Source organism: Ochotona princeps, chromosome 3, assembly GCF_030435755.1.
Source record: "Ochotona princeps isolate mOchPri1 chromosome 3, mOchPri1.hap1, whole genome shotgun sequence".
Taxonomy (NCBI): Eukaryota; Metazoa; Chordata; class Mammalia; order Lagomorpha; family Ochotonidae; genus Ochotona; species Ochotona princeps.
Genome location: NC_080834.1, coordinates 13,481,956 through 13,498,077, shown reverse-complemented (window position 1 = coordinate 13,498,077; position 16,122 = coordinate 13,481,956). Strand labels below are relative to the sequence as shown.

The window sequence follows — 16,122 nt, the reverse complement described above, 5'->3', positions numbered from 1 at the left end:
TTGGCCTAGTTAACTAACATTTTGGTGTATATTTGTCACCTTCTAAGTAAACATTAGAATTGTATACTCTACGGATATACTATTCCCACACAGTTCTCTTGCATGTAATGTAAGACTTTACTGCAAAGGAGGAAGAGAAATGTGGGGGGAAAAAGAAATGTAGTGAGCGTCCATATTGTATAAAAAGACTTGCCTAACAAGAGGCAAAACAAGCTTATTGAAGTTAGCACGTCAGCTTCCCACGGATGTCTAGGAAATGTATTCTTGTATAAAATGATCGATAAGCTGGGAGTCTAGAATACGCATATCCCTAATCTGTCTAATACGCGTCTTCTTCATTTCTATAAAATGCAAATTTGTATTGTCTTTTTCTTCTCTGTTATATGAAAAGTGTTTCCCTTTCTTTTCAGTGTGTCATTGCTGATGGCAAGGAAATAAGTATGCTGTGGGTTCCAGGGGGGAATTGAAAGTAGACTTTAACTCCAACATTATTGGAAAAAAGGTCGTAATTTTCTAGAATTGTTTTGTCTATTTGAAGGGAAAGTGTGGGGAAAACACAGCAGATTAAATCATTAGAGCATACCCAACTAGAGTAACAGGCTTATGGATAAAACAGAAGAAAATCCTTTGCTTAAAATGAAAATGTCTACTTCTAGAGCTGTAGATTAAACAGACTTAGTCACTCTTGAAGCACAGAAATACTCATTTCAAACTTCCCCTAAAGTTCAAGTTCAGATTGGTATGTTTTTCTTCACTTTCTTTAGTTTCTAATCCAGGGACAACCTGTGCGCTCTCATATGAAACAGCAATTCATATTATCAAAAGGATATCAATTCATATTATCATATATAGAGAGAGAATTAATTAAAATATAGAACACTGCAAGAATGCAAGACTCATAGTCAGAATATTAATATTTCAATTATGAAGTGCTTTACCCTGTTTTGTAAAAATTATGAAGTGCTTTCCCCTATTCTGTAAAATGTATACTAAATATATTATTTCAGTGTTTATTTTCCAAAGTTATTGAGTCTACATTTCACAAGGTCCTGACTTTGTACACTCCTACCTCATTTACAAATCTTTTATATTTGTTTTACAGATTGAATGAATTATGCTTTAGAATAACTTATTTTGGTTTCCATCTCACTAGATTGAAAGCAATTCTAAATTATTTGACATGGACTTAACATTTTATCTTCAGAGGGTTTCTTCTGCACCACAGAGAAAAGTCATTTTCAAAACGATTGCTCTCTCTCAGTAATTTGCTTCATCTCTCATTTAGTTTCTCAATATCTTATCTAAATTTCCAAAACAATGTCATGTTTGTAGAGCAAGCCTCAGAAATGTATAATATAAATTCAAATTCAAGTATGTTCTTATTAAAAATGTATTTTATTTTAACAGCCTTTGTATTGGTGAAATTGATTACTGGTATAACAATGAAAAATGGGAATATAAATATGATGTTATGTACCAGTTGTATTGTCTAAAAGAAATTCTATGAATATCAAATAATGGTTTTAAAACTATTTGATAGCTTAAATTTATATGTACAATTTTCCAAAGGATAAAGTTGATACTGCTTCTTTAAAATGAAATTTCTAATAACATTAGAAATAAGATTTTTAGAAATCTGAGAAAAACAGTAAATATTTGAATGCAACAAAAAATTCTTTCCACACACTTAACATTTAGGATTAGAATAATAATTGTATAGAGTTCAATATTTAAACAGCATGAAAAATTGGGATGGAATACAATCTGTTTTCCCTCCTAGTTCCCATTTTATTCTCACTGGATATGGACTTCAGCTGGGGAACCTAAGAAACCAAAACACCTAGGTATTCCTCCTCAATGACCCTGACTCATTGCACAATACAATGGATATACTAAAACCTCTGCAATATCGAATAACTGCCAGAATCACTTAGCCCAAAAAATCAAGTTATAGAGGGTAGTCAGCATCATATTACTAGCTAACTTGTCACATTTCAGACCCCAAGGCAATAGTACCTAAATCTAGAAGAAAATCTACAAGTGGCTAAACCTACAAGGCTTTTGCCTTAACAGGAATGGCTACTCCAAATTCTTACTAACAGGAGAAGGTTAAATGACACATCTCTTTAGAATGATACCGATTGTACAAGGTGTAGCTCTGGGATAGGAAATTCTAGTTCTTAAGCCATGTGCCATATCCAATGTATTACCCTTGTAGGATTACATCGTTCTTGTTATTAATAGGAAATACATGCTAACAGATTATTTTTCTCTAAAAACAGATGAGTTTGAAGTTGGAAATTATTTGCTACCTGTTAAAAATCACCACTCTGGTGGTGACTCCTATAAGCTGCAAAGACATAACCTGTGTAGCTCTTTAGTAGTGAAAATAAACAAAAAATATATAGTCAATATGATTTCCTATTTTTTTTAAGATTTCTTTATTTTTTTTTTTTATTACAAAATCAGATATACAGAGAGAAGGAGAGACAGACAGAAAGATCTTCCCTCCGATGATTCACTCCCCAAGTGAGCCGCAACCGGCCGGTGCTGTGTTGATCTGAAGCCAGGAACCTGGAACCTCTTCCGGGTCTCCCATGCGGGTACAGTGTCCCAATGCATTGGGCCATCCTCAACTGCTTTCCCAGGCCACAAGCAGGGAGCTGGATGGGAAGTGGAGCTACCTGGATTAGAACTGGTGCCCATAGGGATCCCGGCGCATTCAAGCGAGGATTTTATTGGGCCGTCCTTGACTGCTTTCCCAGGCCACAAGCAGGGAGCTGGATGGGAAGTGGAGCTACCTGGATTAGAACTGGTGCCCATAGGGATCCCGGCGCATTCAAGCGAGGATTTTATTGGGCCGTCCTTGACTGCTTTCCCAGGCCACAAGCAGGGAGCTGGATGGGAAGTGGAGCTACCTGGATTAGAACTGGTGCCCATAGGGATCCCGGTGCATTCAAGCGAGGATTTTAGCAACTAGGCCATGGCACCAGGCCCAATGATTTCCTGTTGTTAAAAACAGAGGCAACTTGGGCCCGGCAGTGTGGCCTAGCGGCTAAAGTCCTCACCTTGAACGCCCCGGGATCCCACATGGGCGCTGGTTCTAATCCTGGTAGCTACACTTCCCATCCAGCTCCCTGCTTGTGGCCTGGGAAAGCAGTTGAGGATGGCCCAATGCATTGGGACACTGTACCCGCATGGGAGACCCGGAAGAGGTTCCAGGTTCCTGGCTTCAGATCAACACAGCACCGGCCGGTTGCGGCTCACTTGGGTAGTGAATCATCGGATGGAAGATCTTCCTCTCTGTCTCTCCTCCTCTCTGTATATCTGACTTTGTAATAAAATAAATGAATCTTTAAAAAAAAAAAAACAGAGGCAACTCATTCTGAGGACAGTAAACATCAGAATATAACAGGTTCAACTTTGTTCTATAGTGCTTTCCCTAATCTCATTCTGTAGTGTTTAATTTTATAAATATTCTCTTAATTTTAATATTTTTGTTTCACATCTTTCTTGCAATATTTAATGAATGACTAATACATGATAGACGTTGTTCAAAATACTTGGGATTATACCTGTGAACAGAAAAAAACTAAACTATATGTAAAGATAGCTATACAATGAATTTGAACCAAGCACAAAGTTAAAGAGCACTGCCCCCTGCCAAAAAAAAAAAAAAAAAGCCTTCCCCTCTCCTGATACCAACTACAAGCTCAGAGTGTTTCCCAACCTATTGTAAATTTCACTGTTTTCTAAAGGCTTCACAGAATTCATGGAAAATCACATACCCCTGGCTCTAGTACTACAAGAGAAGGATGTGGATTAAATCAGGCAATAAACTGAGTTCAGTGAAAGCTACAAATATAGAACCTTTGTTGTATTTTCCTTGAGGAGTGATGGACAATATTTACCTTCCACCAATCAATAAAGTTCATCAGAATCCTGGTGTCCAGGGTCTTTATTTGCAACATCACAGTAGGAGCAGGAATGAGCACGGTTTATTGATCACACAAATGTCTTAGTTTCCAGCTCAACAGGAGGTCAAATTGAGACGCAAAGGCCACAGACCCTCACTACAAATCATACTATTACCATCTGGCTGGTCCAAGGCGCTCAAGACAATGTCATCCGTAGAAGGCATGAGGACAAAGGCCAGAGCTCTCTTTGTATAAGATTAAGTCCTTTACCATACATTTACAGGAATGGTTACCAGCTTACAATGGTTTGACTTATGAATTTTTGACTTTACAATAGTGTGGGAGGGCTATGCATTTAGTGGAAACCATACTTCAGACTTTGAATTGTGATCACTTCCCAGTCTAGTGGGATGAGACACAATGCTCTCTAAGGCTGCTGGGCAGCAAAGTGAGCTGCAGATAATGCCCTACAGGATGTTACATTGCTAAACTATGGTATTTGTTAGGTTATGTGAACTTCATGCATTGTTTAGTATGGCGTTTTTAAGCTATGTAGAGTTTATCAGGTTATACACCCACAGTAAGTCAAGGAACATGTGTGCATGTGCATTCACCCGCTAGGTAAACACACACACTCCCACACACACACACACTCCCACACACACACACACTCCCACACACACACCCACACACACACACACTCCCACACACACACACACTCCCACACACACACACTCCCACACACACACACACTCCCACACACACACACTCCCCCACACACACACACTCCCACACACACACACTCCCACACACACACACACTCCCACACACACACACTCCCACACACACACACACTCCCACACACACACACACACTCCCACACACACACACACTCCCACACACACACTCCCACACACACACACTCCCACACACACACACTCACACACACACACACTCACACACACACACACTCACACACACACACACTCACACACACACACTCCCACACACACACACACTCCCACACACACACACTCCCACACACACACACACTCCCACACACACACACTCCCACACACACACACACTCCCACACACACACACTCCCACACACACACACACTCCCACACACACACACTCCCACACACACACACACTCCCACACACACACACACACTCCCACACACACACACACTCCCACACACACACTCCCACACACACACACTCCCACACACACACACTCACACACACACACACTCACACACACACACACTCACACACACACACACTCACACACACACACTCCCACACACACACACACTCCCACACACACACACTCCCACACACACACACACTCCCACACACACACACTCCCACACACACACTCCCACACACACACTCCCACACACACACACACTCCCACACACACACTCCCACACACACACACTCCCACACACACACACTCCCACACACACTCTCCCACACACACACACTCCCACACACACACACACTCCCACACACACACACACTCCCACACACACACACACTCCCACACACACACACACTCCCACACACACACACTCCCACACACACACACTCCCACACACACACAGGCTCCTGACCATGCACATGACAGGCCTTCAAAAAGTAGAAAATGCGTATGATTTTAAATTCTATTTCCCATTAAGTTTTTAAAATATATATATATATATATGTTAGCGCTAAGGGAAAAATTTTTTTCAAAAAGGACAAAAACAGAAAACGTGCTTGTTATAAGAATCCGGTTGGGAAATATTGTACAAAACGGCACATTTTTCACAGAGCCAAAGTGCAGAGGCATACTGTGAGATTATACAGGAAAACCACAGCCAAGGGAACCATGAGTTTTAAGAAAGAGGAGTGTGTCTTCTACATGAAGTGGCAAGCCATTGGTGGATTCAAGGCAAACGAATGACACGATTTTGTTTCATGAATTATGGTTGTAAGTGGTAAAAGATGACTACATAAACAGCATTGAAGAAGCCAATTTAGTAGTCTGGGTTAGAGACAATGTTGCCTATGATGAGGGGAGAGGTAACAGAGATGATAACAGAATCCTACTGATTCCATAAAGGAAAATCCTTAGTAACATGCACTTACACATTCCTTCAATGTCTGTTCTATGGAATCTACGGCTAAGAGGAAAAATTATCCTTGGCATGTACTTTCTTCCCATCACCTGTAGAGTCCGTGTTCTAAACACATCCATGCACTTCAGAGGCCAGGATTCCAAAGCTTGTGTTTGCTAGTCTTTTCTAAGTGAAACTTAGGCTTCATAACTGCCATTCAGAGGCATTTTACAAGATTGGGGAAGCTGAGTGGAAGAGAAGCACAATTAAATGAACATTCTCATTGGTTGGGTCTCTCTTCTCTAGGATGTGGTTCAAGGATGCAGTCCCTTTAACTTGTACTCTCAGGAGATGCTTTTGAATATTATGTTCACCTGCAGTAAGCTGTCAGAAGGGTAGGGATGATTCTTTACTGGAGTTGTTAATGGGATAGGCCTGGAAAAAGTCACTGTTCATTCTGATTTACTGCATAGGACTGGATACAAAGTTAAACCTAAGGCCAAAGGCGGCCAGCAACTCTATCTGGCTGTGTGTACAACAACAAACCGGGCGTGAATGCTACATTACAGTGAATTAAGCCACTGATAGGGACAGCCACACTGCATCATTGTGCCCAGGACTGAGTCCTGCCTCTGCTCCAACCTAGCTTGCTGCTCGAGCAAACCTCAGGAGGCTGCAGATCCTAGGTGCCGGGTCCCTACCACACACACAGAGGCCTGGCGGAGTGACTGTAAGCATCCGGGTACTAAACCAGTGAATGAAAAATACCTCTCTGGTTTCTTTCTTCCTCTCCCTCTCTCTTTCAAATCAATAAAAGAAAAAGCAGCCCCCAAAATGGATACTTAACCAATCTCTATTACAGCTCCATGATTCACAACTAAGTAATCATACACAAAATCACAGCAGAATTTGAATATTATAAAATGCTGAGGCAGAGGAGGGACACACAAAAATTCAGCCATGAATGACACATCTTCCCAAGCTTGAAGTGCTCGGCTGTGACTGTGAATGTATGAAATCAACACCCAAGTCCACACTGTACTACTCTAAACATGTTCATTTTTTAAAATTATCTGTTAGGTCTGAATGTTAAATGTCCCACACCCCATAAAAGAGTTGTTTCTCAGAGTGTTGAGTTGGCAATGTGGGGCCTAGTGGGAAGTCCTTAGGTCACAGGCAGTGTGGCGGGGCCCAGCTGCTAAAAGGTAGTTCTCTGAAGAAGCTTGCTATCAAAGTGTAAGTGTAGGCTCAACCATGCTTTCTGCGTCCTGGCTCATGATGTCATCCTTCATTTATACTACTCCACCAGCCTCGATGTGCCGTCTTCCACGGATGCCTCATGACAGCCAATGCCGACATCATGCCATGTAGACTGAACTTCCAAAGTTGTGAGCTAAATAAACTTTTTCCCTTTGCTATTTGTCTCAGTATTCTAATATGGCAACAAAAAGCTAATACATGATCTCTTCTAGAAATCAAGATACAAGGAAGATCATATCTCATGTTTCTCCTATAGTCTCGGAGTCTGAATCTCAAATGCATGGGAAACACACATTCACAATCACCACACACACACACACACACACACACACGTCAGAAACACATTCAGACCCTGTGCAGTGGACTAGTGGCTGAAGTCCTCACCTTGCAATGGGCCGGGATCCCTTACAGGTGCTGATTTATATCCCGGCTGCTCCACTTCCTATCCAGCTCCCTGCTTGTGGCCTGGGAAAGCAGTCCAAGCTGGGCCAAAGCCTTGGGACCCTGCGCCTGCGTGGGAGTCCCAGAGGAGGTTCGTGGCTTTGGATTGGTTCAGCTCCAGCTATTGCTGCCACTTGAGGAGTGAACCAGCAGTCGGAAGATCATTCTGTCTCTCCTTCTCTCTGTAAATCTGCCTTTCTAATAAAAATAAATGAACCTTAAAAATGCATGAAAAATAAAAGAAACACATTCCTCTTGAGAAAAAGCTGCAATCTAGTATAGAAGGAAAGTTAAAAACCCAAATATATAACTACCATGATAACAATCATGTTCAATATTCTGTAGAATTAGTTAATTTCCTGGAAGTATTATTATCTTGAAATGTTTTGTTAGGGAAGTATCTTTGTTACGCTTTGATGAAACCATTTTACTGAGCAATTTTTCCAGAAAATAAAAAAGAAAGAAAACATCTCAAGCAGATTTTGTATGGCAAATAGCAAACATAAAACTCCCCAAAGCTTTGAAACATTGAGGTCTAGAAATATCACTTTAAATACAGCCTTAACCAGCCAGTTAAAGTGGTAAATCTACATACTGTGGACTAGCAGAAGCCTTCAGATCGACTTTTCATTTGCCTTTTTGATATTCAGAAAAAGCTTTACTACTAAAAATAATGTTTCTGCATAATCTTTTACAACATGTTTTTGTTAAGATTCGAGATGGCATGATTGAACTGGATGAGGAAAACCAACCAATTTAATGAGAATATGTAATTTTCAAAATAAACATTGTTACATTGTTACAGACTCTCAAGGTCTTTAATATGTATTCTGGGAAACTTTCTTTACCAAGACACGTTTTTTTCTTTTTTTTTTTTTTTTTTTTTTTTGCCTTTTCATAGGAAACAGATGGAATTAACACTGAGTCTATTGTTCACAGGAACAACTAATTCACCTGGAAAAGTATGATTTTGTGTTCCTATTGCAATAATTGACAGTGTCCTTGTTCACTGTTAAATATGGTCCAGTTTGAACAAAATATCACTGCCCTGCCTGCAGTTCACAGGCAATTGTTACACATCCACAAGCTCTCTTCCCGAAAACTTTGGATATTTACCATAAATTGAGGCTATATTATATCTCTAAACATCCTCATAAAAGTTACTCTTATTTTTCATGTTGCAAGTAATAAATAAATATCTACCCTGGGAAGCGATACTAAGAACAATGCAAGCTTCTCATGGCTTCAAGCACAAAACTTAAAAAGTTGCAAACCCTTCCCTTACATCCAGGACTATAACATGTCCCAAATTACAAAGTAAGCAACATCGCTTAGAATTAGTTCATATTCTGTCACTCAAATTCAAACAGGAAATGCAACCCAGATAATTCCTGATTTGACAAGAAATAAAGGTACATGGAAATTCTCTGATTTCTTCTTCTTTGTGGTGTGATGCTTACAATTCATTACAAGGCACAGCATGAGAAATTTTCCATTCCAGATCCAACCACTTTTCTCCTCTGTCCCACATCAGCAAACTTCACATGTTCTCTGCTTCTCTGAGTTCGATGGCGAGTGCCAGCCAAGGAACCAGAATGCAGGTCACAATAGCGTGTTTACTCCTCCAACACGTTCCCTGCAAGGTCACCTTGGAGTGAATCTGCTCCTTTAGCAACCCTCATTACCACCTGTAGGCAGCTGCCTCGACTTGGTTCATTCAGGATGCCTGCACTCACTCACTGCATTTATTTAGGTCAAGGGATAATGGCATCTCTGCTGCCACTACTTCTGTTTTACTGACATTTTTATGGTCTACTTACACTTGCAACTGAACACATGTACACATATATGTTCATATGTGTGTTTATAGAAAAATATAATTCAAGGAGGTTAATTATTGGCAGGGGGCTGGCGAGGTGGCCCTGGCATCCCATAAGGGCACTGGTTCCTGTCCCAACTCTTCAACTTTCAATCCAGCTCTCTGCTCAAGACCGGGGAAAATAGCAGAGGATAGTCCACGTCCTTGGGACCCTGCACCCATGTGGGAGATCCAAATGAAGCCCCCAGTTTCCAGCTTTGGATCAGCCCACCTGGACATTGTAGCCAGTTGGTGAGTGAACCAACAGACGGAAAATCTCTTCCTCTGTAAAACTTGCTTTTCAAATAAAAACAAATCTTTAAAATAAATTTGGAATCGCAAGCAGCAGCATAGCACACAGTAAGTATCACAACACTGGCCACCTCAATCTTTTCTTAAAGCATTCATAATTAAATGTTGAGTGGAACACACACACACACACGCACGCACAAATTTGGAGTTTATACAGTAGTGTCCATTTGTGGAAGAAACAAACACACTTAGTGGATGCCTGAAAATGTAGAGAGTACTTAATTATACAGCTCTCTCTCCCATACATTTATAATACAATATATTACCCACACAGCAAGATAATTTCAAAAGCACAATCATATTAATGAAACTTACTTACTGTTCTTTTTTCTCTGGATTTCTCATGGGACTTTATTCACTCTTCCCGGGATGTGAGATGATATAAGGACGTATGTGCTGAGAAGTACACCTCATGCTTCCTGGTCCAATGCCATCAGTCAGCGTTTGTCTCCCCTCAACGCACCTGTAGACAAAGGTGTGTCCCTTGCATCTGGAGGAAGAACAGATCCCAGCGGCTGTACTTCCGCACTTTAAAGTTCAACTGGGATGCAGTTAGTTTCAATTCCCTTCTCTGCTTCAGTTTCATGAACATGTAGGGTGTTCCTTTAGACTGTAGTAACTTCAGTACACGTTTTTCTTCTTCCCTTATTAGGAACTCTCACCTCTATCCACTTCAAAGTGTTTCACAGGCCCTCTGCACAGCTCAACTGCCAGAGGTCTGGCGCTTTGGGGCCATTATTGCACTTGAACATAACCACTGCAACGCTGTAGTCCAGCTGCTAATCCCGGATAATCAACTGATGCTAACAGACAGTTGGGACACGCTGGACAAAGGGATGATTCACACCCTGAGGGGAGCAGCATACAAGTTGAAACTCTCAAATTGTTTCTGGAATTTTCCAAACACCTGAGACCTCTGAAAGCCAAAGGCAGACAAGATGAGGTAGGGCTGCAGCACATGTCAACTCAACGAGCAGAGAGCAGGGCATCAGTGGGAAGAACGGCAGACTTCTGAGAGTCGTACAGGCACTGCAGACGGAAGCCAAGTATGGCAGTTTCGACTTTGTCCAGCTGCAGTGCTGACGTGTAGTCTGCGGTGAGTCTTTTCTGCTTTCCCTCCTAGACCTATGTGACAGACTCAGTTTCCCGAGTTTGGGGAGGCAGATTTTCAGAAACTCAAACACCATCTACCCCAAGTAAGTCTTAGGGCAGAACAGAATCCTGGCAGTCACGAAAATCAGTATCTCCTGTCTCACTGTATTGCAATTTATTCACACTGCAGGTCCAAGGAAGCTCACGGCACACTTCCTTGTCTTTTCTGGTCTGCTGGATCCGTCAGATGCATAAAGGAGCTAGGTATCCCTTGGTGAACGATTTGCTCACTGAAGAGGAGTTCCTACAAGACACCAGGTGGCTTGATTTAGTACACAGTACACTGGCTTCAACGAAACCCACACACTTGCATTGCTGAATGCGAGGAAACGGGCTGGTCTTATGCAAGTGGATAAAACAAGGGAGCTAGGAAAGCAGTTAATGTTTGAAAGAGCTCTCAGAAAGTGAGAAAAACTCATTTCTTCAGAGGCATTTTTTTAAGGGTCATTCCATTCCTCCACAGGTACTCTGGTTTCCACGTTTACTAAGTAGTCTATCTGGAAACCAACGTCGGACGTCACCACCAGGAATACAACATTAAACTAAAAAGCCCTGTTTCCACACGCCGACTCCCTGGACTCCCGGAAAAATTCGCAGACGCCCGGCTTCTTCCTCAGCTACAACGGCAAACACTTCGGCGACTCCACGGCGACCGCCCGCCTGTGACGTCGCCGGAAAAGGCGGGTCGCGGCAGGCGGCCCGCCCCCTTGCCCTGGACGCCGGAAGCATCGCGGAAGTGGACATGCGCACGCTTCCGGGCCTGGGCGCCATTTCCAGCGGCCCGGGTTTTTGCCTGGGTTGTAGCCCCCCGAGAACATGAGCTATGACTACCACCAGAACCGGGGCCGCGACGGGGGTCCCCGCAGCTCCGGCGGGGGGCATGGCGGGGGCCGCGGCGGCGGAGGAGGAGGCCGAGGCGGCCGGGGCCGGCATCCCGGGCACCTGAAGGGCCGCGAGATCGGCTTGTGGTACGCTAAGAAGCAGACGCAGAAGAACAAGGATGCCGAGCGGCAGGAGGTAACCCGAGCTGCGCCGCGGCGGGCGCACGTGCGGGGCGCACCCCGCTTCCCGTGGGCGCGAGGCCCCGCTGCCGCCGCGGGAGCCCCGGGGAGCGAGCCCTGTGCAGGGGCAGCTGCCCTTCCGAGCCCACCTCTGGGGTCGCCCCTTCCGTCCTGGCCGTTCCGATCGCGAGCCATTAGCACCGAACGGAGGCAGGCAGGCACCCCTCCGAGTGCACATCATTCTGCAAGAGTCCGCTCCTTCAATTACAGGCGTGCACAGTGTTAGTCACCAAGCCCAGGTTTTGAAGGGCAGGTGATGGAGTTGCTTCTGATGAGCAAGGAAACTTGGGCTCTGGAAAGCGGACAGAAATAATGGGAATGCTTTCGCTTGGAGTCTTTTGTTGTCAGTTTAGCTTGTAATTTGCAGATCAGCAGTGGAGGAAAGTAGCTGATTCCCCAAGTGGCTCATTCTGATATAAGTTTGATCACTGAACGAAATCTTTCTTATAAAGGTTAGAGCATCTTTTTAGTGATATCCTGAAAGCTCTCATATTAGAATACAATTCAGTACAATTAACCACCACTGAGGCTAACTTTTTAAACCATCGAATTCCTTTACTTTTGACTTAACCGTGTCATTTTCAGTGAAGTGTTTTTGGAATTCCTCCACAACTTTAGTCATTCTTCTCTTTAAAAAAAAAAAAAAAGAAACGTTGTGTAACAACCACGAATTAACTTATTCCTTCAGCAAACTGGTTTTTGAAAATCAGAGCAAACTCCTTTAAACCTCTGTGAAATTGGAAGATAGTTCAACTGTAACTTGGAAATGCATGCATGTGATTGACTTTCATTTTCCCTCTGTCTGGTTGTGCAGGCCGGCACAGAGACCAGGAGGAAATGTGCTCCAGGAACTTGCCATCTGGATTGGAAAATAAGACTTGCACAGATGAAATTCACTAAGTCAGCATTTTCACATTAAGGGTAGAACCATCGGTGTGTGGATTCCATGATTGGGAGTCAGTTTCAGCCCCTCACACCTCTGTTGTAGTTATTGTCATGACGCATTTTTGTAGGTTCTTAACTAGTCTTCCAGTTTGCACTCTTTGCGCCCGGTTTAATCTGTGCTTGCTGTAAGTCATCCATGGTGAGCTTTTAGAAGAAAAGACTAGATCCTTTCATTCTCTAGTTCCTCCTGGAGGTTTGAAACCATGCCCCTAGTCTCATTCTTTAAAAGTTGGAAGAGTAGAATCAACAAGTTTATTTTTCTGCAAAAATTTTCAAATCCATGCATGCATTACTTTTTCGTAGTATGCATTTGGATGAACTTTGGACGACTACGTGTCTACCTGAGTTTCAAACATTTGGGATGTGTTACAGGGGAGCGCAGTGGTTCAGCTGGCTATTTCTCCTCCAGCAGCCTGTGTGTCCTACAGGTGGCGCAGGTTCAAGGCCCACTGCTGCACTTCCCATGCAGTCCCATGAAGTGGTGCCCAGATGAAGTGCCGGTTTTGCAGGCAGTGCAATCCACTAAGCCAAAATGCTGTCCTAACAAGCATGTGAAAATAGGAAATGAGCCAAAAATTATGGGCTGTGGCATAAATATGCTTGCTTTGCCAATCTTGTGAAGCTGATTTTACAGGTAAATGATAGGAAAAGGTCTACAATCTTTGCAGAAATATGAACAGTTCAACCTGGACGTGGAAGTAGAGAACAAGGCAGGTGCACATTAACCTTAGGATTTTTATAAGCTTATTGTAAATGTGTTTTGATGATAAATTGGTTAGCAATAGGTTTTATTTGCCAAATACTTACGTGTTTCGTTGATAAGGATGCTTTTTTGTCTTTGCACAATATAGAGAGCTGTGGTACACATGGACGAACGCAGAGAAGAACAGATTGTTCAGCTGCTGAATTCTGTCCAAGCGAAGAATGATCCGGAATCGGAAGCGCAGATATCCTGGTTTGCTCCTGAGGATCATGGGTAAAACAAAAGCACTCAGTTTTTTTTCATAGCATTGGCTACACCAGAAATAATTCTTAAAAATTAAAAAGATCTTGAGTCCTGATTAGTTGAAGTTTGGTCTTGGATTTTTTTTTTTCCCCCTGAATATCATGCAGATTTGGAGAGAAGTATTTAGGTGTTGTATTCCCCACAGGAGAGCTGATGGTTGGAGCCAATAGTCTATCTGGCTATGAGAAGCATTAAGATATTCATTATTTTTCCTACGTTTATATTTACAAAAATTCTCCTGCCAAGGAAGTGTGCAGGAAGTTACATTGCGGTTAGCATAGACCCTGTCATGCAGAGGAACCACAAGGAAGAGTTGATACGCTGTAGGATCATAGGGTGAGGGGATGATGTTGTCAAATCAGATCATGACAAGAGCACTTACTAAGCAAATACAGTGGAGGAAGGACAGGGGGCTTTATTTTTTTAATACCATATAAATAATTTGGCCTAATTTAAAGGGAGAAAGTCTGAACTCATTGTGATAACCTTAAATCTTAATATATAACATAGAATAGCTTATTCTCCTAAAACAATAAATCCTTTTCATTTTAGTGGTTTTAAAATATTTGAACAACATGCTTAGTTTTATTCCAGCAATTAAATGGCTCATCTGACGTTTTTTATTGTTTATTTTGTCAAAATAGCTATGGGACTGAAATTTCTGCTGAGAACAAAGCAAGCTTGGAAAGGAGAGTAGACAACCAGGAAAAGAAATTGATAAACCAAGAAAAAAGGCCATTTAGAATCAGAGATAAATCATACATTGACCGAGATGCTGAGTATCTTTTGCAATCAAATGAACCTGATGCAAGCTTAGACCAAAAATTATTGGAAGATTTACAAAAGAAAAAAGCAGACCTTCGGTATATTGAAATGCAGGTAATGGAAATCAAGATGTGGAAAATATTCCTTTATTTGATTAACATTATTTATGAGTGGAGAGATAACTTTATGGTGCATACCAGGAATATTCCTCAACAAGACATCTGTATGCGAATCTTTTTTTTTTTTTTAGTGGCGGCAAAAAACATTGCAAATGAAAACTATATGTAATGGACAGTGTGAATGGTTAGAAGAAGTGTTTGAAAAATACTTTGACCAATGAGAAGTTTCTGCTTTTCTATGGCACTTTAATGAAATGCCGTGAGTCAGATTTCTTGCAAATCATTTAATCTACATCACCCTCCTCTGGCAGATGGCCAAGTTAAATTTTCCAAATGAACATGATACATTTATGTTCTGCCAACATTTTAAATATGTGGTTATGTGTTTAATGACTATACCAATTTTCTTGAATTATTCTTGAATTTTTTACTGTGCTATGCATGATTTTAAGATTCACTTAAACTGTGTGTGTAGACAGAGAAAATACTGAGGGAATTGTGCAGTTCATGGAAAAAAATGGACTAGAATTCAAAGCTGTTTATTTTGCCATAAACATTTTTTGAAATACGCTTTTCCCATTATACATATTTTACTTTTTTAATTTTTCAAAGATTTCCTCTGTATAAAGATAGAGGAGAGATTTAGAAAGAGATCTTCTGTCCACTGGCTCATTCCCCAAATGGCCACGGCAACCTGACTGGACTAGGCCAGGCCAGCGCCAGCAGCTTCATCTGGCTGCACAGGCCCACGGGCCTGGACCATCTCCTCTGCTTTCCGGGCACGTTAGCAGGGAGCCGGATCAGAACTGCACACTGGGACCCATAGGACACCCGTTCTCCAGAAAGAGAATTAGACTGCTCAGCCACTGTGCCGGCCCCACATAGTGATATTTTTGAAAAAGGCAGAAAGGCCACATTTCCTACAGGGAAGAAAGGATCAAATGTCTGCCACTGAAAATATGGGGATTTAATTATCAGAACACTTGACTTTTGTGAGTAAATTATGATTTGAGAATGAGGAGATAAGTTCATCCAGCTCTTACAAGTTAATTCATTCGAAAGAAGAGCTGCTCTTACGGCTTACCAGCAAGGACAGTTGGTTACTACATGACACAGATAACGAGTGGCAGTGACATATTTCAGACAAAGAAGGATTCTGGGAAGCTTAAGAACAGTGCAG

The 16,122-nt window shown here is 42.1% G+C and overlaps 1 protein-coding gene across 1 annotated transcript in view; it reads left to right on the top strand.

The window, feature by feature from the left end:
* Positions 1-11,747: 11,747 nt before the first annotated feature.
* The window catches only part of DHX36 (DEAH-box helicase 36), a 35,460-nt gene continuing 31,085 nt past the window's right edge, over positions 11,748-16,122 (top strand). Inside the window, exons 1-3 of the mRNA XM_058661465.1 lie at positions 11,748-12,063; positions 13,904-14,028; positions 14,703-14,937. Coding sequence (XP_058517448.1) covers positions 11,863-12,063; positions 13,904-14,028; positions 14,703-14,937 — 561 coding nt within the window. The 5' untranslated portion in view covers positions 11,748-11,862. The remainder of the gene's footprint in view (positions 12,064-13,903; positions 14,029-14,702; positions 14,938-16,122) is intronic.